Raw genomic sequence first — 26,070 nt, forward strand, 5'->3', positions numbered from 1 at the left:
CCGTCTGGTGGGTGTGTGACGGCCGTCTGGTGGGTGTGTGACGGCCGTCTGGTTGGGGTGTGACGGCCGTCTGGTGGATGTGTAACAGCCGTCTGGTGGGTGTGTGGCGGCCGTCTGGTGGGTGTGTAACTGCCTTTAGTATTTTAAATCACATTTATTCGTGTGAATGTTTATCGGATTCATCAAACTCTTCTTAGATCGTAGCCATCTCTCCTTGATCCGCTAGCTGCCTGGTCCCTGAACACACCATGAAAAAGCCCGGTCTCGGGAGACAACACGTAAACATCGTGAACGTCAAACAGACACAAGAGGCACAGGCTGTGCACCAAAATACAACAAAACACTGCAGCCAATCACTGACAAGATGGTTGGGGGAGGGGTGGGGGTTAGTGTGCATGCACATAATTTTTTTGGGGGGGGGGGCCGTGAGAAGCGTTGATTGAGTAGCTGAGAGTAGCTGCTGGAACGTGGTTTGTTGTATTTTGGTGCACAGCCTGTGCCTCTAGTGCCTCTAAGCAACAGGACTAATGTTCAGCAGCAGTTAGTAACAAGCTGTAATGTTACCCTACAGGACTAATGTTCAGCAGCAGTTAGTAACAAGCTGTAATGTTACCCTACAGGACTAATGTTCAGCAGCAGTTAGTAACAAGCTGTAATGTTACCCTACAGGACTAATGTTCAGCAGCAGTTAGAGTCACTAAAAGTTCTGTTGTTGCTGCTGACAGACTCAGATTATTATTCTAAGTGTCTGATAACATTATGAAAGGATTCCTCCAGAGATAGGATCTGAATACTTCTTCCACCACTGGATTTTGATGTGTAATTTAGATGAATAGACTCTTCAGAGACAGTGTTTTTTGTTGTATCAAATGAAAAGTGAGTAACGTGCGTGTTTCCTGTGTGTTTCCTCTGTGTTTCCTCTGTTTCCTGTATGTTTCCTCTGTGTTTCCTGTGTGTTTCCTCTGTTTCCTCTGTATTTCCTCTGTCTCCTTTGTGTTTCCTCTGTTTCCTCTGTCTCCTCTGTTTCCTGTGTGTTTCCTCTGTGTTTCCTGTGTGTTTCCTGTGTGTTTCCTGTGTGTTTCCTCTGTGTTTCTTCTGTGTTTCCCCTGTGTTTCCTCTGTTTCCTGTGTGTTTCCTCTGTGTTTCCTGTGTGTTTCCTGTGTGTTTCCTGTGTGTTTCCTGTGCTGTTTCCTCTGTTTCCTCTCTGTTTCCTCTGTCTCCTTTGTGTTTCCTCTGTTTCCCTCTGTGCTCTTCTCTCTGTCTCCTCTGTTTCCTGTGTTTCCTCTGTGTTTCCTGTGTGTTTCCTGTGTGTTTCCTCTGTGTTTCCTGTGTGTTTCCTGTGTGTTTGCCCTGTGTTTCCCCTGTGTTTCCCGTGTTTCCTCTGTGTTTCCTCTGTGTTTCCTGTATGTTTCCTCTGTGTTTCATCTGTGTTCAGAGCATCGGTGTGGATCTCTGCTCTCTGCTGTGGACTCTGAAGTCACTCTGATCACATACTGCAGCTCTGCCGTCACCATGACTCCCCCAGCGTCCGGCCGACACTCATCACGGATGCTCCGGCCGCTCGCCGCCATGCTGGTAATGCTGCTGCTGATGATGACATCACTTCCCATGTCAGCTGCTGTGGAGCCGGAGACGTGTTTCTCCAGACAACACCAGAGCGCCATTGTGAATGTCAGACAGGTGCTGACCAAGCCGACGACGGTCATGGACACTCGGGTGGTCCGGTCGGAGAGGGACTGCGTCCTCGCCTGCTGCTCAGAGGAAGTCAAACCAGGTGAGATTAGTCTATAGCTCCATTTACATCGCTATGTTGGTTTAAAAAGCAATATCTTCTGCTACGTTCCCCCCTCTCATTCCCCCTGCTCTGGTGTTTCCCCCCTCTCATTCCCCCTGCTCTGGTGTTTCCCCCTCTCATTCCCCCTGCTCTGGTGTTCCCCCTCTCATTCCCCCTGCTCTGGTGTTTCCCCCCTCTCATTCCCCCTGCTCTGACGTTCCCCCCTCTCATTCCCCCTGCTCTGGTGTTCCCCCCTCTCATTCCCCCTGCCCAGTATACCAGAATGTCAGGCTGTAACACGAAGCTGCACGGTCAGTCTTCCCAGCCGACTGTGTTGAACAGAGAGCGCAGCGCACGCCAAGTTACAAAAATTCAGGGGTGCACAACCACACACCGCAACAACTTGCAGAGCCTTTGCAGTGGAAACGACAACCGTGGTGACGTCATTTTATGGCGTGCGCACCTCACGCCGGGAACACCACGACTGCCTAAACCTAGCTTTACGCTTTGTGAGCTCCATGTCGCAGGCAGTGGTGGCCTAGAGGTTAGAGAAGAGAGCTTGTGACCGGGAGGGCGTCGGTTCAATCCCCAGACCAACAGGATAAAACAGGAGCTGGGTGGGAAAGTCCTCATTAATACCACTGAGGTGCCCTTGAGCAAGGCCCCTTAACCCCAACCGTTCCAGTGGAGCAGTGGAGCAGCTCAATGGCCAGCAGATCAGACTGCAGTTGTGCTGCGCAGCTTCCAGGTGTGAATGTGTGCAACTGTGTGAATGTGATCAGGGCGTTCCTGCAAAAAGAGAGGCTGCCAAGTGAACCTCTCCTGAATAAATAAAGGTTAAATAAAAAATAAGCCGGGCGGGCGGCTTATTATGAATAATATTTTTTTTAAAGCTACTTGGCTGGTGGACAGGGTTGTAGTCAAGACCACCTTTGTCGAGTCCAAGATAAGTCCAAGACCAGGACTAGTCGAGAGTCGAGACCAAGTCAAGACCGAGTCCAAAGTGGTTCGAGTCCACGACAGCAAGTCTTATGCATGACAGTATCAAGACAATCATTTTGGGTTATTATTTCTTGATCTAAAAGCAAAAACAGTGTCACAACACCCAGAATTTGTAAGTATAGCCATTCCTCTTGATATCATTTAATATATTAAATAAAATACATTTCTGGTGATTTCTATTACCTATTACCAACATTTGATTATGGCAGAATTGGCGGACATCCTTGTTTGTTACAGTGTGTGTGAATCAATAAAAAGGAATGGCAATAATGTTAGCAGGGCACGCAGCTGCAGGGCGTGCTGGGCGAAGATAATCTAGTGTGTGATTGGTTATCAGGTGTCCAGTGTTTCACGTGACCTCCAATATTATTATAAACATAAAGACACCTGGACACGGTCGAGACCAAAAGCCATATTTGGCAAGACCAGCGGCAGACACCGAGACAAGTCCAAGTCCAAATACCAGCGAGTCCGAGACGAGTCTGAGACCATAGAAAAACCGTCTCGAGTCCGGACTCGGGTCCAAGACCAGACTCGAGTACTACAGCCCTGCTGGTGGTGGTTTTCATCTACCCGCCAACATGGCCGATGAGTCAACAAGTACATTTGGGACACATTCTTCATTTAGATTTCTCACAAAGAGCCCCAATCTGAACGATGCATTTACCCGACACCTCTTCACACACTTCAGTATCTCCATATCTGATTAACTGAAATGATGTACGTTACATACAGCGGGGCAAATAAGTATTGAACACGTCAACATTTTTCCCAGTAAATATATTTCCGATGGGGCTATTTGGTTGAAATTCTAACCAGATGTCAGTAACAACCCAAGTAATCCATACATACAAAGATATCAAAACATGTATGTCCAAACGATCCAAACGAGGTGGTGGAAGACTGGAGGTGAAAGAGCTGGAGACACGGCAGCAGGTTGAGTGGTGTGGGTCTGAGCGGAGCACACATAAAGCACGTTAGCAGGAGCAAGAGAAAATAACAAGGAGACAAAACAAACGAGTTAGATAACTGCACTGGGAGCCTAGAGCCTAGTTACCGCACTGGTAGGTGCAACGATCTGGCGCCGATGGAGAGCCATGCCCAGGAATAAATACTGCCAGGTGTTAGTGGCATTAGATGCAGCTGCACAGGTAAGAATCAGCTGTACGGAGAGGTAGATCTTCCAGCCACGCCCCTTGACCTACTTTCAGGCGAGTCTGCCACACACACCGGCAGACACCACAAACACAGTGGGGACACACACACACACACATACAGACACCACAAACACAGTGGACACACACACACACACACACACATTGAGACACCACAAACACAGTGGACACACACACACACATACACACATACAGACACCACAAACACAGTGGACACACACACACACACACATACACACATACAGACACCACAAACACAGTGGACACACACACACACATACACACATACAGACACCACAAACACAGTGGACACACACACACACATACACACATACAGACACCACAAACACAGTGGGGACACACACACACACATACACACATACAGACACCACAAACACAGTGGACACACACACACACACACACACACACACACACATACACACACACAGACACCACCGACAAAGTGGGGACAAAACAAGAGAGGAAAGGGACACAGAATGGGGAGAGAACAGCTGCCCACATAACAATGACAAAAGTTATGTGTAATAAATTGGAATGATAGTGGGAATAAATATTGAGGAAGGAAACTCTCACTTGGTTTCAGAGAAAGAATGGCCCAGTCAATCACCTGACTTGAATCCAGTCGAAAACCTCTGGAAAGAACTGAAGATCGGAGTTCATAGAAGATGCCCCCGGAAGCTAGCCTGACCAGCCAGACCCACATCCAGATGTTGGGTCTGGGTCTGACCCACATCCAGATGTTGGGTCTGGGAACTCCCCATTGGCTGGGCTCAATCTGAGGGGCGGGACAAACGGTTGTCTTTCAAATTCCCTCTGCATGCAATAGGATAGCTCTCCAACCAATCAGAGCAGAGCTAGCTGATAGATTACACTTTTCTATCCATCTTCCTTTTTTAAGAATGACTTCAGGGCCGTTCTTTGTTCTTTCCTCAAAGAAAAGCTGAACTCCAAGTCTTCCAGAGACGCTGTTCACCAGCAGCAGCAGCAGCCATAAGCCCCGCCCACCCACTCTATACACGATGTGATTGGCCTGACCAGAGTTTGGTTTTTCCAGCTTGCAAGCCAACAGAGAGTTGCTAGACATTTACATTTGCTGCCACTAGGGTGGTCTACATTTCTAGGCTACCTGGAAGATTTGAAGACAGTTTGTGTGGAAGAATGGGCAAAAATCACAGCTGAGTAATGTGTGCGACTAGTTTCTTCATACATGAGGCGTCTTAAAGCTGTCAAAGGCTTTTCTACTAAGTATTAAATACATTTCAGCAAGTGTGTTCAATACTTTTTCCCTGTGTCATTTCACTTTATTACACACAACGTAATTTATGGACTTATTTGTTTTGATATCTTTGTATGTGTGGATTACTTGGGTTGTTACTGACATCTGGTGAACATGTCATGGATCGCCCCATCAGAAATATGTTGACGCGTTCAGTACTTATTTTCCCCGCTGCATAAATAAAAACATACATCCTCCATCTTCCATCCTTCCCCAGCACTGCGATAAACTTTTTTATACACGTTTCTGTGTTTTCCGAAGGCGCCAAGTGCAACATGGCGGTGTTCAACGGCAACAAACACGCTGGCGAGGATAACTGCTTCCTGTTCCACTGTCAGACGGAGCAGGACTGTCCGCTGATGAAGGCTCAGGACGCCATCAACACCTACGACATCTACAAAGGTATCTTCATCTTACCGTGGGCGTAGGAAGCATTAGACATTTGGGTGGGCGTTGGGAGTTGGGGTGGGTTAACTCTCCTGTTGTCTCCCTCGTCGACCATGATGCAACTTTTTGGATTTTTTGGGTCAAAATGTAGAAATAAATCCAATATTTGGTCGTCTTTTTTGACACTTTTTTTTTTCGAAGTTTCTGTCAATATTTTTCTGCGCTTTTTTGACGTTTTTTTTAAAGCTTTTCCCACGTTTTTTGAATATTATCTTGACGTTTTTTTGTCACTTATTTCGAAGTTTTTGTCTTTTCAGCGGCTGCGTCTAATCTCTGGAATAGTTTCCCATTTCAAATAAGAACAGCTCAGACCGCTGAGTCCTTAAAGCCTAACTCTCCCCAAAATGCCACCTAGGGTCTTTTTGTGAATGTACCTGAGTCAAACGTTTGTTTAAAAGCATATTTAGGACGGAAACGCCACTTTTAAGATGGACCGTATTCTGGTTTTTGGGTCAAATGGTCTTCTGAATGGGAGAGCTAGGGGCGCTACGATGCTAGCCTCAAAATATCTATGTTTAAACACTAATAAGGCTCGACACAACATGAGACTTTGCTCCACGTATCACCAGGGACTCTACACCTTAACCACAGCACTGACAACATTGGTTGTGTTCACAGAGTTTACTAAAAGAGGTTTTAACAACTCACGTTAGCTGTTGTTCTTCCGGTCTCCGTCTATCGAGCCAGTCAGAAATAGTCGAGGGAGGAGAGTAAAGATGGAAAGCTCCTAAAGCTCAGTTCCGTATAAAAGCACGGATTATTCCTTGTTTTGTCGTTAGTGAAACACAATATTGACCTCGTAGTTGAAAAAGGAGTCTCATATAAGATGACATTTCCTCCTACGGAGTCCGTTCATTCACATTCAGAGATCTCCTATGTTGGACTGGGAAGATGGAGGATAGCGTAAACAACAACAGCTAACGGGAGTTGTTAAAACCTTTCTTTTAGTAAACTCTGAACACAACCAGTGTTGTCAGTGCTGTGGTTAAGGTGTAGAGTCCCTGGTGAGACTTGGAGCAAAGTCTCATGTTGTGTCGAGCCTTCTTAGTGTTTAAAATAGATATTTTGAGGCTAGCATCGTAGCGCCCCTAGCTCTCCCATTCAGAAGACCATTTGACCCAAAAACCAGAATACGGTCCATCTTAAAAGTGGCGTTTCCGTCCTAAATATGCTTTTAAATGAAAGTTTGACTCGGGTACATTCATAAAAAGACCCTAGGTGGCATTTTGGGGAGAGTTAGGCTTTAAGACCCACTTGGTAGCTTTTGTTTTTGTTTTTTCTCAACTTTTCTGGTTCTTTCGTTTAGTTTTATTCAGTCTATTAATATCCAACATCCAACGCTGTCCACACGGCTCCAAATTCCAAACCTCAAGTTCATCAGGTACCCAGGAAACCAAGTAGGAAGTAGATCAGATGAACACTTCCTGAGATATTTGAAAGACACACACACAGAGATACACACACACACACACACACACACACACACACACACACACACACAGACACACAGACACACACACAGACACACACACACACACACACACACAGACACACACAGACACACACACACACACACACAGAGACACACACACACACACAGAGACACACACACACACACACACACACACACACACACACACAGAGACACACACACATAGACACACACACACGCACACATACACACACACACACACACATACACACAGAATGACACACAGACACACAGACACACTCACACACTCACATACACACACAGACACACAAAAATACACACAGACACACACAGACACACGCACACATACACACACACACACACACACATACACACAAAAATACACACACACACACACACACACACACAGACACACACAGACACAGAGTTCAGCTGCATCTTTCACATTTCCCTCCGTCTTTCTTCCTTCCAACAGGTTTGATTCATCCGACCACGGTGAGACCTGTCGCCACGACGACGATCACCACGAGGCAAACCTCCACCGACACACCGACAACAACCACACCAACAACCACACAAACAACCACACAAACACAACCCTCCACCACAACCACAACCAACGCACAAACAATCACAACAACAACAACAACAACGGCGCCGACCATCGGCATGAGAACGCAGGCTCCCGCCACAACAACAGCTCCTCCACCCATCATCATCATCGCCACGATGCCTCCAGTAACAACAGCACCGACAACAACAACAACAGCACCCACAACAACAACAGCACCCACAACAACAACAACGACATCACCCCCTGCAACGACAGAAGCTACGATGACAACAACAACCCTGAAAAAGCCAAACAAAACCAACAGAAAGCAAAATAAAACTCCCAAGAAAGTCAAGCCTCATCCTGTCGTTGCCGCCACGACATCACTTCCTGTGGTAACCGCCGGTAACAAGGCTGCAGCGAGAATTACTGACACACCACAGCCGACCACAACAACCACAACAACCACAAAAACTACAACTCCCTCTACAACAACTACAAAAACTACAACTCCCTCTACAACAACTACAAAAACTACAACTCCCTCTACAACAACTACAACTCCCTCTACAACAAAAACTACAACTCCCTCTACAACAACTACAAAAACTACAACTCCCTCTACAACTACAAAAACTACAACTCCCTCTACAACAAAAACTACAACTCCCTCTACAACAACTACAACAACGACAAATCCTCCCACCTCCACCCCGTTCCTTCCCGTCACTGATTGGTCCACAGCGACTGCGGCGCCGACTCTGCTCATCGTCCCCAAAGGCGCCGAGCAGTCGGAGCTCCCGCTGCAGAGCTTGAGCGCTGGCCGCGGGGACGGGGCTGCGGCCGTGGGGACACCGGGAGCGTTAAAAACCGGCATGGTGGTGTTTACGGTTCTCGGCCTCGCCGTGCTCACGCTGGCTCTGGCCGCCGCCGGCCGCAAGGCGATGGAGTCCTTCGACAGACGCCATTACACGAGACTGGAGCTCAACGATCTGCACTACGAGGTGTGAGGACGCGGACGGTGGGGGGGTGGGGTGTTCGGTTTTTAAGACGGAGAAACGGGAAAAACTTAAAACAAGTTAAAGGTGCCGTAGGTAGGACTGTGACGATCCAGGACTTCGCAAAACATTTGAACATTGAGAACTTCTCAGTCCCTCCCCCCTTTCTGCTGAAGCCTAAAATGGTCTCCTAAGCCTCTCCCCCCACAAGGGAGAATGAATGCGTGTGCATGAGCAGTGATTGACACGCAGTTAGACCCCCCCCCCGGCCCTGATTGGTGCATCTGAACAGTTAGACACCCCCCCTGGCCCTGATTGGTGCATCTGAACAGTTAGACACTCCCCCTGGACCTGATTGGTGCATCTGAACAGTTAGACATCCCCCCTTCCCCTGATTGGTGCATCTGAACAGTTAGACACCCCCCCTGGCCCTGATTGGTCCATCTGAACAGTTAGACACCCCCTCCTGGCCCTGATTGGTGCATCTGAACAGTTAGACACCCCCCTCCTGGCCCTGATTGGTGCATCTGAACAGTTAGACACCTCCCCCTGGCCCTGATTGGTCCATCTGAACAGTTAGACACCCCCTCCTGGCCCTGATTGGTGCATCTGAACAGTTAGACACGCCTCCCTGGCCCTGATTGGTGCATCTGAACAGTTAGACACCCCCCTCCTGGCCCTGATTGGTGCATCTGAACAGTTAGACACTCCCCCCTGGCCCTGATTGGTGCATCTGAACAGTTAGACACTCCCCCCTGGCCCTGATTGGTGCATCTGAACAGTTAGACACCCCCCCCCTGGCCCTGATTGGTGCATCTGAACAGTTAGACACCCCCCTCCTGGCCCTGATTGGTGCATCTGAACAGTTAGACACTCCCCCTGGCCCTGATTGGTGCATCTGAACAGTTAGACACTCCCCCTGGCCCTGATTGGTGCATCTGAACAGTTAGACACGCCCCCTGGCCCTGATTGGTGCATCTGAACAGGGCTCCAGGCTGTAGGTGGAGCCAGAGGAGCTGGATTATTTTAATGACCTGCTTCCTGTAGTTCTACTGGAACATAGGGTCAGTTTCAGCAGATATGACAGAAAGGGAGTTTAATAAGTTACCTACTACACCTTTAAGTTCACAATTGTTAACGTTCTGGTAATATTTTAATTTCAAAACAACGCAAAGTTTCACAATAAGACAGGGGTGTCAAACTCAATTTCCCCATTCATTCATTCATTAATTCATTCATTCATTCATTCATTCAGCCTTTAGTTTGACTCAAAAGATCATTGAGGGGCAGCACAGGAAATAATACCCCATCATAAGAAAGAAACATTATTGAATAACTGATGGATAAACACTGTAAACCTTTTGGTGTAAATGTACAGCTAAATCACAGTATCTTACTGTTTTAATGTAAAACAGGATCATACTGTAAATGGCAATGCATTCTCTGAGAAAATATTAATATTACAGCGCTATCTGTGAATGTTACAGATTACAGGTATTTACTGTTGACAACAATGCATCTTGGGAAAATAAAGGAAAAGGCAGGAAGTACAATGCAGCCAATATATTACTGTAAATTCAAATAATACAGTAAGAAACTGTAAATGTCTATTTACCATAGGCATAATAATTCATTCTGGACTTTTTGTGAAGTTTTTGTTGCGTTTTCAATGTTTGTGTTGATTTTTTTGAGTTTTTGGTGGCCTTTTCAGAGGGTTTTTCCCAAAGTTTTTCACGTTTTTTCTGACATTTTTACCGCTTTTTTCAACGTTTTTATTTTTATTTTTTATTTTTACTTTTTTTTTCTACAATTCTTTTGATGTTTTGTCTCTTTTCTTAATACATGCAGACATGTACATTCAAATAATACAGTAAGAAACTGTAAATGTCTATCTTACTGTAAATAAACAGTAGTAGCTGCGAGTATATTACTGTAAATTTACGGTGAAAGGTTTTACAGTGAAGGATAATACGGATACAAAATAAAATACAATTATGTAAAGCAAGTGCAATTAGAAGTTTGCAAGTTTAAAACCAAACCCATTCGAGCCCATTTCCAATGTTTCCAAATCGAGGCACCAATCACAACCGTTGAGGAGGGCTTTACGCCAATCACAACCGTTGAGGCGGGCTTTACACCAATCACAACCGTTGAGGTGGGCTTTACACCAATCACAACCATTGAGGAGGGCTTTACACCAATCACAACCATTGAGGCGGGCTTTACACCAATCACAACCATTGAGGCGGGCTTTACACCAATCACAACCATTGAGGCGGGCTTTAGACCAATCACAACCATTGAGGCGGGCTTTACACCAATCACAACCATTGAGGAGGGCTTTACACCAATCACAACCGTTGAGGCGGGCTTTACGACCAATCACAACCGTTGAGGCGGGCTTTACGCCAATCACAACCGTTGAGGGGGGCTTTACGCCAATCACAACCATTGAGGCGGGCTCTACGCCAATCACAACCGTTGAGGCGGGCTTTACGCCAATCACAGCCGTTGAGGCGGGCTTTACACCAATCACAGCCGTTGAGGCGGGCTTTACACCAATCACAACCGTTGAGGTGGGCTTTAGACCAATCACAACCATTGAGGCGGGCTTTACACCAATCACAACCGTTGAGGAGGGCTTTAGACCAATCACAGCCGTTGAGGCGGGCTTTACACCAATCACAGCCGTTGAGGCGGGCTTTACACCAATCACAGCCGTTGAGGCGTTGAGATTACATTTTTAAAAGCAGCAAACAGTTTTGCAGCCTGAATATGAAAACACTGCTTCTGTGGAAACTTCTGAGTCTCAAAGTCAGCGAATCTGCCAAAGTTCTGCTTTGAATGTCACGTAATTGCAGTTTGAAAACAGTTTCCTGTCTTTTTAGTTTTTGGCGCACAACTAGGCGTCGAAAAAAAGCGCCAAAAACGTCGGAAAAAGTGACAAAACTGCCGGAAAAAGTGACTAGGCGGGCCAAAGTTTAGTGTGAACCTGAACTGATATGCGGGGATTTAGAATGGAAAGAAAGGGAAATAAACTAAAAACAAACTGGATTATCTGATGAATACATCATCTAAAGCTGCAACCGGCTGTTTTGTTCGTCGGCTAAGACATTCGGGATTTTTCATGGACAGCGCCGAGATATATAAATATAATTTTTTATGGATAAATATTGTGACGCCGTAAATTTAAAAACACCAGACGGGGAAACTGTTTCTGTGTTCAACTTCTCAAAGAAATGCTACGATACGAATAAGAAACATCACAATGATGCAACAAATCATATACGAAGTAAAATATCACCATCAATCTTTCCGGCTCATTGATTCTCAACATTTTGACTTTTGTCTCAGAATTATTTTGTTATTTTTTTTCTTAATTCAGACTTTAAAAAAAATGTCATTCACGTATTAGTTTTTTGTGCTACGGCGGCGATTTGCTGCCAACGTCACAACAAAAATATTTGCTCAGTTTCTTGTTATAACGTCAACGTTTTCTTATTTATTACGTCCGTGTGTTTATTTTATTTATTACAAGATATTTTTTAATTTTATCATGACAAATAATTTTTATTCTAAACGTTTTCTTAACGTTAAATTACTTTATCTTGTTATATCGGAAAAATTTTCCGATATATCGCAAAATGTTTACGTTAGATCGCAAAATGACGCAAAATGTTTACGCCATGTGGCAAAATGTTTACGTTATATTGCAAAATATTGCAAAATGTTTCCCATATATCGCAAAATGTTTACGTTATATCGCAAAATGTTTACGTTATATCGCAAAATGACGCAAAATGTTTACGCCATGTGGCAAAATGTTTACGTTATATTGCAAAATATGGCAAAATGTTTCCTATATATCGCAAAATGTTTACATTATATCGCAAAAAATTTACGATATATCGCAATATTGCAAAAATGTTTCCGATATATTGCAAAATGTTTACGTTATATCACAAAATGACGCAAAATGTTTACACTATGTGGCAAAATGTTTACATTATATTGCAAAATATGGCAAAATGTTTCCCATATATCGCAAAATGTTTACGTTATATCACAAAAAATGTACGTTATATAGCAAAATGTTTATGCTATGTGGCAAAATGTTTGCATTATATCACAAAATATCGCAAAATCTTTCCAATATATCGCAAAATGTTTACGTTACATCGCAAAAATGTCACAAAATGTTTCCGATATATCGCAATATCGCAAAATCTTTACGTTATATCGCAAATTGTTTCCGATACCAGACGAAGAAACCGTTGATGTTATAATGAAAAACTGAGCTTTTTCCTGACTTTTTCTGGCTTTAGTCACATTTTGGCTTTTATTCCTGACTCTTATTTATTGATCCTGAAAGCTAAATGTGGGAGTTTAGATACGTTCATTACGTTGTCGTTGTTGACGGTAGAGAAACTTCAGCTGGTGATTGAACACAAAGAACAAACAGCAATATTTTTATTCCCTGAGTCTCAGGAAGCCTCTGAAGTCGCTGGAGAGAAACTCTGGATTTGTACATTTGGCCTTCTTGTTTCGAGGCCTTCTTCTTTCGCTATGGGGCTAATTAACCCTTTGTGTATAAGACAATACAACATACAACTGCATGTCTTTTTACTTCCACATGCTTCAGCCATACAAGCCTGTGACTGCTTCTTAAAGGGTAACTTCGGTATTTTTCAACCTGGACCCTATTATTTCATATTTTTGTGTCTAAGATGACTGATGGAAACAACGATATTTGAAATTAGTCCAGTATTAAAGCGAGAAACGTCAGTCAGCGTCCACTAAAAGTTCTGTTGTTGCTGCTGACAGACTCAGATTATTATTCTAAGTGTGTGACAACATTATGGGATGGATCCCTACAGAGATAGACCTTTTAGTTAAAGAGGAAGATCCTTTTAGTTTAACATGAAACAGCCCCGAAATCCCCATCACCAAACTACACCAGACTCCATGTAAATAATCAGGACTTTTAGCGTGTATAGAGCCAGCATATCTCCACCAGACTCCATGTAAATAATCAGGACTTTTAGCGTGTATAGAGCCAGCATATTTCCAACAGACTCCATGTAAATAATCAGGACTTTTAGCGTGTATAGAGCCAGCATATTTCCACCAGACTCCATGTAAATAATCAGGACTTTTAGCGTGTATAGAGCCAGCATATCTCCACCAGACTCCATGTAAATAATCAGGACTTTTAGCGTGTATAGAGCCAGCATATTTCCACCAGACTCCATGTAAATAATCAGGACTTTTAGCGTGTATAGAGCCAGCATATCTCCACCAGACTCCATGTAAATAATCAGGACTTTTAGCGTGTATAGAGCCAGCATATCTCCACATGTAAATGGGTGAATTAAGGGTTTATTTCAACCAAAGAATTAGAATAATAATCTGAGTCTGTCAGCAGCAACAAACAGAACTTTTAGTGGATGCTAACTGAGCTGGACATTAGTCCTGTAGGGTAACATTACAGCTTGTTACTAACTGCTGCTGAACATTAGTCCTGTAGGGTAACATTACAGCTTGTTACTAACTGCTGCTGAACATTAGTCCTGTAGGGTAACATTACAGCTTGTTACTAACTGCTGCTGAACATTAGTCCTGTAGGGTAACATTACAGCTTGTTACTAACTGCTGCTGAACATTAGTCCTGTAGGGTAACATTACAGCTTGTTACTAACTGCTGCTGAACATTAGTCCTGTAGGGTAACATTACAGCTTGTGTATCTTGCTTAATTCTGGACCAGTTTCAGAGATGTTTGCTCCCATCAGTCACTCAGACAGAAAAATGGGAAAATAGACATCCAGGTTGAAAACATACCAAAGTTAACCATGAACTCGCTGACTCGGACTCGATGTCGGACTCACTCTCTCACTGTGTTGTTTTTGTATTTAGTTTCACACGCGGATAAAGACTTCAAAACGATGGATGCAATTATTTGAACATTTGATGCACTATTGTATCCTGTGTTTTTTTGATAAATATGATATGCTTCTTTTTTTGGAATATTAGATTGTTTTTCATAAGTAAGAGTACACTGGCCGCGCACTATTTTCCTATAATAATAATAATAGTAATAATAAGTACATTTGTATTGGGTGTCAGTGGTTTTGGGTGTGGGATGGCCAGCAGGTGGCAGCAGCCGCCTGATGAACCTGAAGCTGCACCGTTGACCTGTTTTCACTTCTGTTATTGCTTTGATTTGTATCGTGTCTGATTAATTACATCGATGGTCATAGTTTGGTCGTGTGTTGTGAAGTGATGCTATTTTGCATAAGTTTGGAATTTGATGTTTTGTTCTTGTAAGGATTAAAAAAAAAGTGATTTTTGAACGTGTTGTCGTTGCTTTTTAATGATTCTGTCTCTGATAAACCCCCCAAACTAGTATTTAGTCTAGTTTCTGTACAGGTATGAATGTATAAGTACTTTTACTCCAGTACTGTACTTCAGACCAAATGTTGAGGTACTTGTACTTTACTTGAGTCTTTTCTTTTCATGTCACTTTCTACTTCTACTCCGCTACATTCATCTGTTCCAGCTTTAGTTACTAGTTACTTTAGTTACTAGTTACTTTAGTTACTCCGCTACATTCATCTGTTCCAGCTTTAGTTACTAGTTACTTTAGTTACTAGTTACTTTAGTTACTAGTTACTTTAGTTACTCCGCTACATTCATCTGTTCCAGCTTTAGTTACTAGTTACTTTAGTTACTCCACTACATTCATCTGTTCCAGCTTTAGTTACTAGTTACTTTAGTTACTAGTTACTTTAGTTACTCCGCTACATTCATCTGTTCCAGCTTTAGTTACTAGTTACTTTAGTTACTCCACTACATTCATCTGTTCCAGCTTTAGTTACTAGTTACTTTAGTTACTCCGCTACATTCATCTGTTCCAGCTTTAGTTACTAGTTACTTTAGTTACTAGTTACTTTACACATTCAGATTACTGTTGCACAACTAAAACTGCTTTTGAACGTCCACATGTTCCACCAAAACAAGCTCCTTCCAGAGGCTATTTAGCAGAGGCACCTTCCTGTGCAGCGCTGTGGAGGAAGGTCTGGCAATGCGAGACTATTACAGCTCTAACTGTCAGGTAAAGAGGTACAACACAGGTCCATTTCAGAGAGTGTACCTGTGAGCATGATCGGAAGAACAACGCTCCACTGGTGCGAGCAGCAGCGGCTCCAGGCCTCGGCAGCCCTCACCCCCAGTGTTGGCCCTCTCTGGTATGTTACCCTTATGTGGCGTTACGGTGAAAGGTGCATACATTAACAAACCAACAAACATGTTAAACATGAATATGAAATAAACAATAAATACAGAAAAAACAAATATATACATACAAAATAACTGTTGCATTAAGAAAAGGCTTAAAGGGTTGAGTGTGTGCAAATGTAGTCTATACATCCTCGACGTTCCACTTCCAGGATTGCTCCGGTGCTGCAGGAAATTCAGCTGGATCTCCGTCTTCTTCCTCTGTCTCTGTGTTGGGGTTCTAACCTCCGGTGGATTTGTGAGGACTATGGTTAACTGCTCCTCAGATCTCTGCAGGGTAAATCCAGACAGCTAGCTAGACTATCTGTCCCTCTGACTAAAACTACTTCTGAACGTCCACATGTTCCACCAAAACCAGCTCCTTCCTGAGACTATTTAGCAGAGGCACCGTGGCTCCGTCTGGAGCTTAGCCCCGCCCACGATGATTGTGATTGGTTTAAAGAAATGCCAATAAACCAGAGCAGGTTGTTCTCCCATCCAGGAATGCTGTGTGGACTAGGATGCTTCTGCACATGCGAGACAATTGGTCCCTAAACCAAACTTATGAAACGCTCCTGTGGGTCGTATTAAGTCTGAATTGCTTTCACCGTAGCTACGTCAGTGGCCTGAAATGTATACTTTTGCATCTGTGTGTGTGTGTGTGTGTGTGTGTGTGTGGTAGTGTGTGGTAGAGTGAGTGAGTGTGTGTGTGTTAGCGTGTGTGTGTGTGTGTGTGTGTCTGTGTGAGTGTGTGTGTGTGGTAGAGTGAGTGAGTGTGTGTGTGTTAGCGTGTGTGTCTCTGTGTGTGTGTGTGTGTGTGTGTGTGTGTGTGTGTGTGTCTGTGTTTGTGTCTGTGTGTGTGTGTGTGTGTGTGTGTGTGTGTGTGTGTGTGTGTGTGTGTGTGAGTGAGTGTGTGTGTGTGTTAGCATGTGTGTCTGTGTGTGTGTGTGTGTGTGTGTGTGTGTGTGTCTTTGTGTGTGTGTGTGTGTGTGTGTGTGTGTGTGTGTGTGTGTGTGTGTGTGTGTGTGTGTGTGTGTGTGTGTGTGTGTGTGTGTGTGTGTGTGTCTGTCTGTGTGTGTGTGTGTGTGTGTGTGTGTGTGTCTGTGTGTGTCTGTCTGTGTGTGTGTGTGTGTTTGTGTGTGTGTCTGTGTGTGTGTGTGTGTGTGTGTGTGTGCGTGTGTGTGTGTGTGTGTGTGTGTGTGTGTGTGTGTGTGTGTGTGTGTGAGTGTGTGTGTGTGTGTGTTTTTCCTCTTCTACAATAGGAGGATTGTTCTTTACTTTTAATACTTTAACTACATTTCCAAGTACTTTTACTGCAGTAAAGGACCTGAACACTTCTTCAGCGCTGCTCTGTGATAAACTAGTCCCGCAGGAATGTGCGTGATAGAGCTGAACTTCGGTTTGTTGTGCAGCTCTTAAACCTTCTTTCTCCTCTCCCCCTACCAGGATCCGTGATGTTAAGCAGCAGTTTAAAAAAACGTGCAGGCTTGTTTTCCGCGTTGTAACATTATCTTTGGCTGGAGAGCATGAAATCAGAACAACAATAGAAAGCGGTGGAGAGGTGGAGGAGTGGATGAGAAGGAAAAGGAGGAGGAGGAGGAGGAGGGGGGGGGAGAGCAGCTTCCTCACAGCGGAAGGAGACGACGGATCTCCTGCAGGACAATGTGAGACAGTTGATCCAACGCAGTTAGCAAGCAGCCAGGATGGAAGTAGCGGGGCTAATTTAACGCATTTTGCAGCGCAAACACAACCCGAATATCGTTGGGAATATTTAGTTTTGAACCCCCGAGGATATGGGAACACTGCGCTGAGACGAGGCGGGCTTTCAGGGCCGAGAAACGGGGAGAAAGATGGGGATGGGTGTCGTGCTGCGGAGCCTGTTGTTGTGTAGTTTTTGTTTTCTCATACGAGGTGAGTTTCTCTTTAAAAATCTGTCTTTTTATTTCGCTTTTTGTCTCTCCATTTCTGCGTGATGTTTGGATATATGTGCGGGTTGTTTAACGGTGTATCTGTGGAGCAGTGTCCGGGGGCCAGGGGGCCTCTTTCTGGGGTTGATTTCTGCCGAGCGAAGCTAACTGTTAGCCGGCCTGCTATGACTGAGGTTGCGGCTAGAAGGGATACAGCTACGGCCGGATGTGACGTGAAATCTCGCAAAATAAATAGAATAATAATAATAATATATTTTTAATACTTTCACCCAGGAAACTTATGTCTGTTAGTTATGCAGTGTTTTAATCCAAATCACGAACACAAACTCACATTTAACTTTGTTTTAGTGTTTAAACTTTAACTGTCGTCGCGTGATCGTGACCGTGTATCGGGACATTTTAAAACGCTTAACGTGGTTTAATGTACCTAAACAACGATCAATGATCACCATATTTCTCTCTCATATTGCTCCTCATAACCGCTGAAAACTGTCAAAAAATCTAACCCAAAGTCCAATTATTAGGGAGCTTTTTCCTTACAGTAGGCTCTAATGAAGCAGAAACGCTTAATGGCAGATAACGTCCATAATAATTGGACTTTGGGTTCGATTTTTTGACAGTTTTCAGTGGTTATGAGGAGAAATATGAGCGAGAAATCTGGTCATCATTGATCGTTGTTTACGTACATTAAACCACGTTAAGCTTTTGCTGTATCCCATCTAGCACCAACTGCTTAAATCTGCCCGTTGGCTTTCTGGAGGAGTATTACAAACAAGCCACAAGTTTAGCCACCAACACGACTAGTTTAGTTTAGTTTAGTTAGCTACACTCCCGGGATACGAACACAAGTTTCCTGAGTGAAAGTAGTATAAATATATTACTACGTTAGCCTAGATTTCGCGTAACCGTAACCGTAGATGTATCCATTCTAGCCACAACCTGTTATGACTGTTGTAGCCGCCTGTTGGCTGCTAGAGGAGAATTAACAACAAACTACAGCCTTTGCTAGCTGTTAAAACATCCCACTACACTCCCCACAGCCCCGTTAGCCTCCCCCGAGACCCACTTTCACTGTATTATTGGTATTTTAACCCAGTTTGTGGCTTGTTAGCATGCTAACTTTGGATTTAGTCACTTAGATTAACCGTAGATAGCTGTTAGCTGTTAGCAGTTAGCACAACAAATGCTATGCGAGCGAGAGACTTCACTTGGTTTGTTTGGTGTGTACAATAAATATGTTAACACAGCGAACACACATAAATACAGAAAATATGTTTTAATAATAAGTATGGAAAAAGACACTATAAGAACTTAACAAATATGTACATTATAAGTGTTTTAGAAAGACGAAAAAAGGCTTCATCTGTGGGCAGTTTGTGTCAGTCTGCTCTGGGACACTTTTATTATTATTATTCCTATTTTATATAATGTGTTATATTAATTTAACTAACAGTTCTGTGAGGTTGTATGTAGATGGACAGATTTAATAAAAGCCAGAAACATAGAAACACCGGGAGCTAAACATATCTCATAAAATGTACACATAAAGAACACACACACACACACACACACACACACACACACACTCTACCACACACACACACATACACACACATGCACACACTACCACACACACTCTCTCACTCACTCTACCACACACACACACACACACTCACATGCACACACTACCACACACACTCTCTCACTCACTCTACCACACAGGCGCACACACACACACTCACTCTAACACACACATGCACACCCTACCACACACACACACACACACACTCAGACACACAGAGACACACACGGTAACACGCACACTCACTCTAAAACACACACACACACACATACTCACTCAACCACACACACACACTCACTCTAAAACACACAGAGACACACATGCTAACACACAGACGCAAAAGTATACATTTCAGGCCACTGACGTAGCTACGGTGAAAGCAATTCAGACTTAATACGACCCACAGGAGCGTTTCATAAGTTTGGTTTAGGGACCAATTGTCTCGCATGTGCAGAAGCATCCTAGTCCACACAGCATTCCTGGATGGGAGAACAACCTGCTCTGGTTTATTGGCATTTCTTTAAACCAATCACAATCATCGTGGGCGGGGCTAAGCTCCAGACGGAGCCACGGTGCCTCTGCTAAATAGTCTCAGGAAGGAGCTGGTTTTGGTGGAACATGTGGACGTTCAGAAGTAGTTTTAGTCAGAGGGACAGATAGTCTAGCTAGCTGTCTGGATTTACCCTGCAGAGTATTTTTTACAGTGTGGTATTAGTACTTTTGCTGCAGGAAAGTACTGAATACTTCTTTTGAGCCGGCTGATAGCAGGTCAGATTGCAGCAGTTGTAAAGGAGATAAGGGGAAATAATGTCTGCGTGTTCCCTCCAAGGAGACGGGGTAAAGTCCAACTCTTTGGACTGTGGACACAAATAAAGCTGTCTGGATTTACCCTGCAGAGATCTGAGGAGGTAACCATAGTCCTCAGAAATCAGCCAGAGGTTAGAACCCCAACACAGAGACAGAGGAAGGGGACGCACATCCGGCACAATTTCAGTCAGCACCGGAGCAATCCTGGAAGTGGAACGTCAAAGATATAGACTAACTAAACTTATGACCCTTTTTTAAGTTGTGTTGTTGCTGCTGACAGACTCAGATTATTATTCTAAGTGTCTGACAACATTATGAAAGGATCCCTACAGAGATAGACCTTTTAGTTAAAGAGGAAGATCCTTTTAGTTTAACATGAAACAGCCCCGAAATCACCATCACCAAACTACACCAGACTCCATGTAAATAATCAGGACTTTTAGCGTGTATAGAGCCAGCATATCTCCACCAGACTCCATGTAAATAATCAGGACTTTTAGCGTGTATAGAGCCAGCATATCTCCACCAGACTCCATGTAAATAATCAGTACTTTTAGCATGTATTGAGCCAGCATATTTCCACCAGACTCCATGTAAATAATCAGGACTTTTAGCGTGTATAGAGCCAGCATATTTCCACCAGACTCCATGTAAATAATCAGGACTTTTAGCGTGTATAGAGCCAGCATATCTCCACATGTAAATGGGTGAATTAAGGGTTTATTTCAACCAAACCTGAGTGGTGATTGTTGGAACAGTGGAAAGATGAACCAAGACGGCTTTTGGTAGTTTTATTTAGTTTCTGTCCCCTTTGAATGAAGTGTGTTTTACGATGATAAAAGTCCTGATTATTTACATGGAGTCTGGTGTAGTTTGGTGACGGTGCTCCAACTACCGCTACAATCATTAAATCTGAGAAGGATATAGACTAATATTTTACTAATATTATTCAGAATATGACAATATTCTGAATTTAATACAGGGAATGTAAACTGCATATTCTGCACTCTTCAACATTTGGATTTAAACTGAAACTAAAAGGATGTAATCTGTTAAACTAGACATTGAAATGAAAATAATCGTCATAAGTTGCAAATGTGTATATATATATATATATACACACACGATTATTGTTATTTCAAAGTCTAGTTTAACAGATTTGTAACAGATTACATCCTTTTAGTTTCAGTTTAAATCCAGATTTTGAAGAAAAGGGTCATAATTTAAACATTTGTGTGCAAATGGTGATCTGAAATTGACATTAATGTCTGCAGAAAACAAAAATCTCAGAGAAAAGTTACAACTAAAACCTCATGAATCCCTGAAGATGTTTACAGATGTGCAAACAGCTGTTAAAGGAAAGTGTATGAAGATAAAGTGAGAGATAAAGAAGAGTAAAGCGAGCATAGGTGTAATTTGCGGGGTTGCAGTAATCCATTCTGGGCTTTTTCCAGACGTTTTTGTCGCGTTTTCAATGTTTTTGCTGTTTATTTCGGAGGTTTTTGTTGCTTTTTTTGGGACAGTTTATTTGATGTTTTGTAGCCTTTCTGGAGTTTTTTTAAAGACTTTTTTTCGCCTTTTTTGAGGTCTTTTTTCCAACGTTTTTGTCTCTCTTTTTCGCCTTTTTTCTACAATTTTTGCAATGTTTTTTGGTGTCCTGATGTGTCCTCCGGCCTCTGGTTGGCTGGTAGCAGTCTGGGTGACCCGTGTGCCCCTGTGGCGGAGGGTTTGATGCTGTGATTGGGTAAATGTTTGGGGAAGGAACCCCCTGGGTGAGGTGAGAACAGGCTGGCAGCTCCAACGCTGTGCAGCACTTCGGCCGAGCGCCAAAATCCTGCAGAGAGGAAACAACTCTGAGTCCTTAAAGGGTTACTCTGTTTTTTTTCCCAACCTGGACCCTATTTTCCCATGTTTTTGTAACTAAGTGACTGATGTGAATAAAAATGTTTGAAATGGTCTAGTGGTGAGCGAGAACGCTGTAACTTGCAGACGTGAACTAAGCTGTAATGTTACCCTACAGGACTAATGTTCAGCAGCAGTTAGTAACAAGCTGTAATGTTACCCTACAGGACTAATGTTCAGCAGCAGTTAGTAACAAGCTGTAATGTTACCCTACAGGACTAATGTTCAGCAGCAGTTAGTAACAAGCTGTAATGTTACCCTACAGGACTAATGTTCAGCAGCAGTTAGAGTCACTAAAAGTTCTGTTGTTGCTGCTGACAGACTCAGATTATTATTCTAAGAGTCTGACAACATTATGAAAGGATCCCTACAGAGATAGACCTTTTAGTTAAAGAGGAAGATCCTTTTAGTTTAACATGAAACCGCCCGAAATCACCATCACCAAACTACACCAGACTCCATGTAAATAATCAGGACTTTTAGCGTGTATAGAGCCAGCATATCTCCACCAGACTCCATGTAAATAATCAGGACTTTTAGCGTGTATAGAGCCAGCATATCTCCACCAGACTCCATGTAAATAATCAGGACTTTTAGCGTGTATAGAGCCAGCATATCTCCACCAGACTCCATGTAAATAATCAGGACTTTTAGCGTGTATAGAGCCAGCATATCTCCACCAGACTCCATGTAAATAATCAGGACTTTTAGCGTGTATAGAGCCAGCATATCTCCACCAGACTCCATGTAAATAATCAGGACTTTTAGCGTGTATAGAGCCAGCATATCTCCACATGTAAATGGGTGAATTAAGGGTTTATTTCAACCAAACCAGAGTGGTGATTGTTGGAACAGTGGAAAGATGAACCAAGACGGCTTTTGATAGTTTTATTTAGTTTCGGTCCACTTTGAATGAAGTGTGTTTTACCATGATAAAAGTAGTGATTATTTACATGGAGTCTGGTGGAGTTTGGTGATGGTGATTGAACCAACTACCGCTACAATCATTACATCTGAGAAGGATATAGACTAATATTTTACTAATATTATTCAGAATGACAATATTCTGAATTTAATACAGGGAATGTAAACTGCATATTATGCACATTTTCCACACTTAAATGACATATTTCTCAGTATTTTCCACAGTTTAAACGGTGTATTTCTGTGTATTTCTGTGAGGTTTCCACAGTTTAAATGTATATTTTAACGCATGTGTCCATGTCTTCCAGGCGTGCCGCTGCTGCTGTATGCGAACCGGCGGGACCTTCGTCTGGTGGACGCTGCACACGAGAAGGCCAACGCCACGGTGGTGGTGGGGGGGCTGGAGGACGCCGCGGCCGTGGACTACGTCTACGCCCAGGGCCTCATCTACTGGAGCGACGTGAGCGAGGAGGCCATCAAACGCACCGTGTTCAACCAGTCGGGGGCCAGCGCGGCGCAGACGGTGGTCCCCGGTCTGGCCTCGCCCGACGGACTGGCCTGCGATTGGCTGGGGAGTAAGCTCTACTGGACGGACTCGGAAACCAATCGCATCGAGGTGGCCGAGCTGGACGGCTCGCTGAGGAAGGTTCTGTTCTGGCAGGAGCTGGACCAGCCCAGGGCCATCGCTCTGGATCCCGAACGAGGGTGAGTCTCTGCAGGGTTTGTTGTTACTGTATTTTCTGGACTATAAGTCACACTTTTTTTCATACTTTGTCTGGTCCTGCGACTTATAGTCAGGTGCGACTTATATATCAAAATATATATAATGTAACATGTTTTAAATGTTATTTCATGCTGAAAACATCACCGTCTACAGCCGCGAGAGGCGCTCTAGGCTTGTGAGGACTATATGCTGCTCCTAAAGACAACTGAGAAAGAAAAGAAGCTGCAGGAGACTGCAGGTAGTAAAACACGCAGCCGAAAACGGTAATCGAGCAGCAGAAGGAGAGTTTGGAGTGAGAGAGAAACTTGTGAGGGACTGGAGAAAAGGTTAGTCTCACTGCAATGAAGAAAACAAAGAAAGCTAGTCGCTGAAATCCAGATGGCCAGAGCTGGAGGAAGGAGTCCACAGATGGGTGCTTGAACAACGTGCTGCTGGGAGAGGCTCGTCAACAGAGCTGTTACGTTACGTTAACATAGAGACACCTACCGTATTCAGCCCCTTGTTCTGGGGGCTGTTGGGGAGTTTAATAACTGTTAATGTGTTACGTTAACATAGAGACACCTACCGTATTCAGCCCCTTGTTCTGGGGGCTGTTGGGTAGTTTAATAACTGTTAATGTGTTACGTTAACGTAGAGACACCTACCGTATTCAGCCCCTTGTTCTGGGGGCTGTTGGGGAGTTTAATAACTCTTGGATTTTGTGAAATACATTTCTAAATAAATGCGACTTATATATGTTTTTTTCCTCTTCATGACGCATTTTTTGACTGATGAGACTTATACTCCGGAGGGACTTATAGTCCGGAAAATACGGTATTTTCTTTTCTTTTTTTGGGGCATTTTAGCCTTTAATAGACAGGAGAGCGGTAGACTGTAGTGACTCTGCAGTTGAGAGTCACTTGGCTACACCTTGAGTATCACAATGATGTCATACAGTTAAGGTTAGGTTGATTAAAGACGTTATTACGTTACTTACTTTCGCCTTCACAACACAACGGTCGTTGATGACTTGGTCCTGCGTCTCCCTCACCCATCCACACACCATCTGGTTATAGGCCTCCAAACTTTTGGAGGATGTAAGGTCTTCTGCTGTGTACGGGCTCGGCGAGAACACCAGGTAGGGGACTATATCGGGATATGCAACTGAAGGAAGAATCAGGGTCGCCATGGGTCCAAGAACAGGGAGCCGACTGTTAGGGATCTGCACCGCCAGTAAACTGTCATTTCTCAAAATATCACGCCTTTTTTGTGGTCCAAGTCCTTCCATGTCTTTGCATCTTGGACACATTTTGATGAGCTTTTGTGTTGTTTAGACATAAAGTATTAAAGTATCCAAAGTACACAATACTCCATTACTCCATTCAGTTGTTTACACCGAGTGCCTCCAATATGGCCGCGCATCCAGGTCACCGCCCAGAACGTGACGTCGGTGAAAACCCTCCATTGGCAAGACGATACATGGGTCACCATTCAATATATTACGATATATTTCCATACTGTGCGTAAGGCAGGTAAAGTGTCATTTTAGAAAAAGTAATGCTAAAAAAGACATGATGCTCATAGAAGTTTACTTTAGGTCAACAATTCAGTTCACAGAAAACCAAACTGCCAGTTTGGGATTGTGGTTCCCAGGTTCTTAGTGAGCTGATGTTTATATGCTGAAGTAGGCCAAAGGTCAGCCATAGCTACGTTGTTAGCTAGTTGCTAGGCCCTGCTAGACCCTGTTAGGCACTGCTAGGCACTGCTAGGCACTGCTAGGACCTGTTAGGCACTGCTAGGCACTGTTAGGCCCTGTTAGGCACTGCTAGGCACTGTTAGGCCCTGTTAGGCACGGCTAGGCCCTGTTAGGCACTGTTAGGCACTGTTAGGCCCTGCTAGACCCTGTTAGGCACACGACTAGGCCCTGCTAGGCCCTGCCAGGCCCTGCCAGGCCCTGCTAGGCCCTGCTAGGCCCTGCCAGGCCCTGCTAGGCCCGACTAGGCCCTGCTAGGCCCTGCCAGGCCCTGCCAGGCCCTGCCAGGCCCTGCTAGGCACTGTTAGGCCCTGCCAGGCCCTGCTAGGCCCTGCTAGGCCCTGCTAGGCCCTGCTAGACCCTGTTAGACCCTGTTAGACCCTGTTAGACCCTGTTAGGCCCTGCCAGGCACTGTTAGGCCCTGTTAGGCCCTGCCAGGCCCTGCTAGGCCCTGCTAGGCCCTGCTAGGCCCTGCCAGGCCCTGTTAGGCCCTGCTAGG

At 44.1% G+C, this 26,070-nt stretch overlaps 2 protein-coding genes across 2 annotated transcripts in view; both read left to right on the top strand.

Moving 5' to 3' along the window:
• Positions 1–1,458: 1,458 nt before the first annotated feature.
• mansc1 (MANSC domain containing 1) lies at positions 1,459–9,055 on the top strand. Its single transcript, XM_078272642.1, has 3 exons — positions 1,459–1,774; positions 5,510–5,650; positions 7,624–9,055. Exons 1-3 carry the CDS (start codon positions 1,513–1,515, stop codon positions 8,709–8,711), a joined length of 1,491 nt encoding a protein of 496 aa, XP_078128768.1. The 5' UTR covers positions 1,459–1,512; the 3' UTR covers positions 8,712–9,055.
• An 8,525-nt stretch (positions 9,056–17,580) lies between these two features.
• The window catches only part of lrp6 (low density lipoprotein receptor-related protein 6), a 59,880-nt gene continuing 51,390 nt past the window's right edge, over positions 17,581–26,070 (top strand). The window contains exons 1-2 of the mRNA XM_078272879.1: positions 17,581–17,883; positions 23,424–23,820. Of these exons, the coding sequence (XP_078129005.1) occupies positions 17,823–17,883; positions 23,424–23,820 (458 nt within the window). The 5' untranslated portion in view covers positions 17,581–17,822. The remainder of the gene's footprint in view (positions 17,884–23,423; positions 23,821–26,070) is intronic.

This window comes from Sander vitreus, chromosome 17 (assembly GCF_031162955.1).
Source record: "Sander vitreus isolate 19-12246 chromosome 17, sanVit1, whole genome shotgun sequence".
Classification (NCBI taxonomy): Eukaryota; Metazoa; Chordata; class Actinopteri; order Perciformes; family Percidae; genus Sander; species Sander vitreus.

Excerpts from the sequence above, each read along its gene's own strand:
- mansc1 (XM_078272642.1), top strand. The coding sequence starts at position 1,513 with ATGACTCCCCCAGCGTCCGGCCGACACTCATCACGGATGCTCCGGCCG. Across the intron at positions 1,775-5,509 it reads CTCAGAGGAAGTCAAACCAG|GCGCCAAGTGCAACATGGCG; the intron begins GTGAGATTAGTC and ends TGTTTTCCGAAG. Across the intron at positions 5,651-7,623 it reads CACCTACGACATCTACAAAG|GTTTGATTCATCCGACCACG; the intron begins GTATCTTCATCT and ends TCCTTCCAACAG.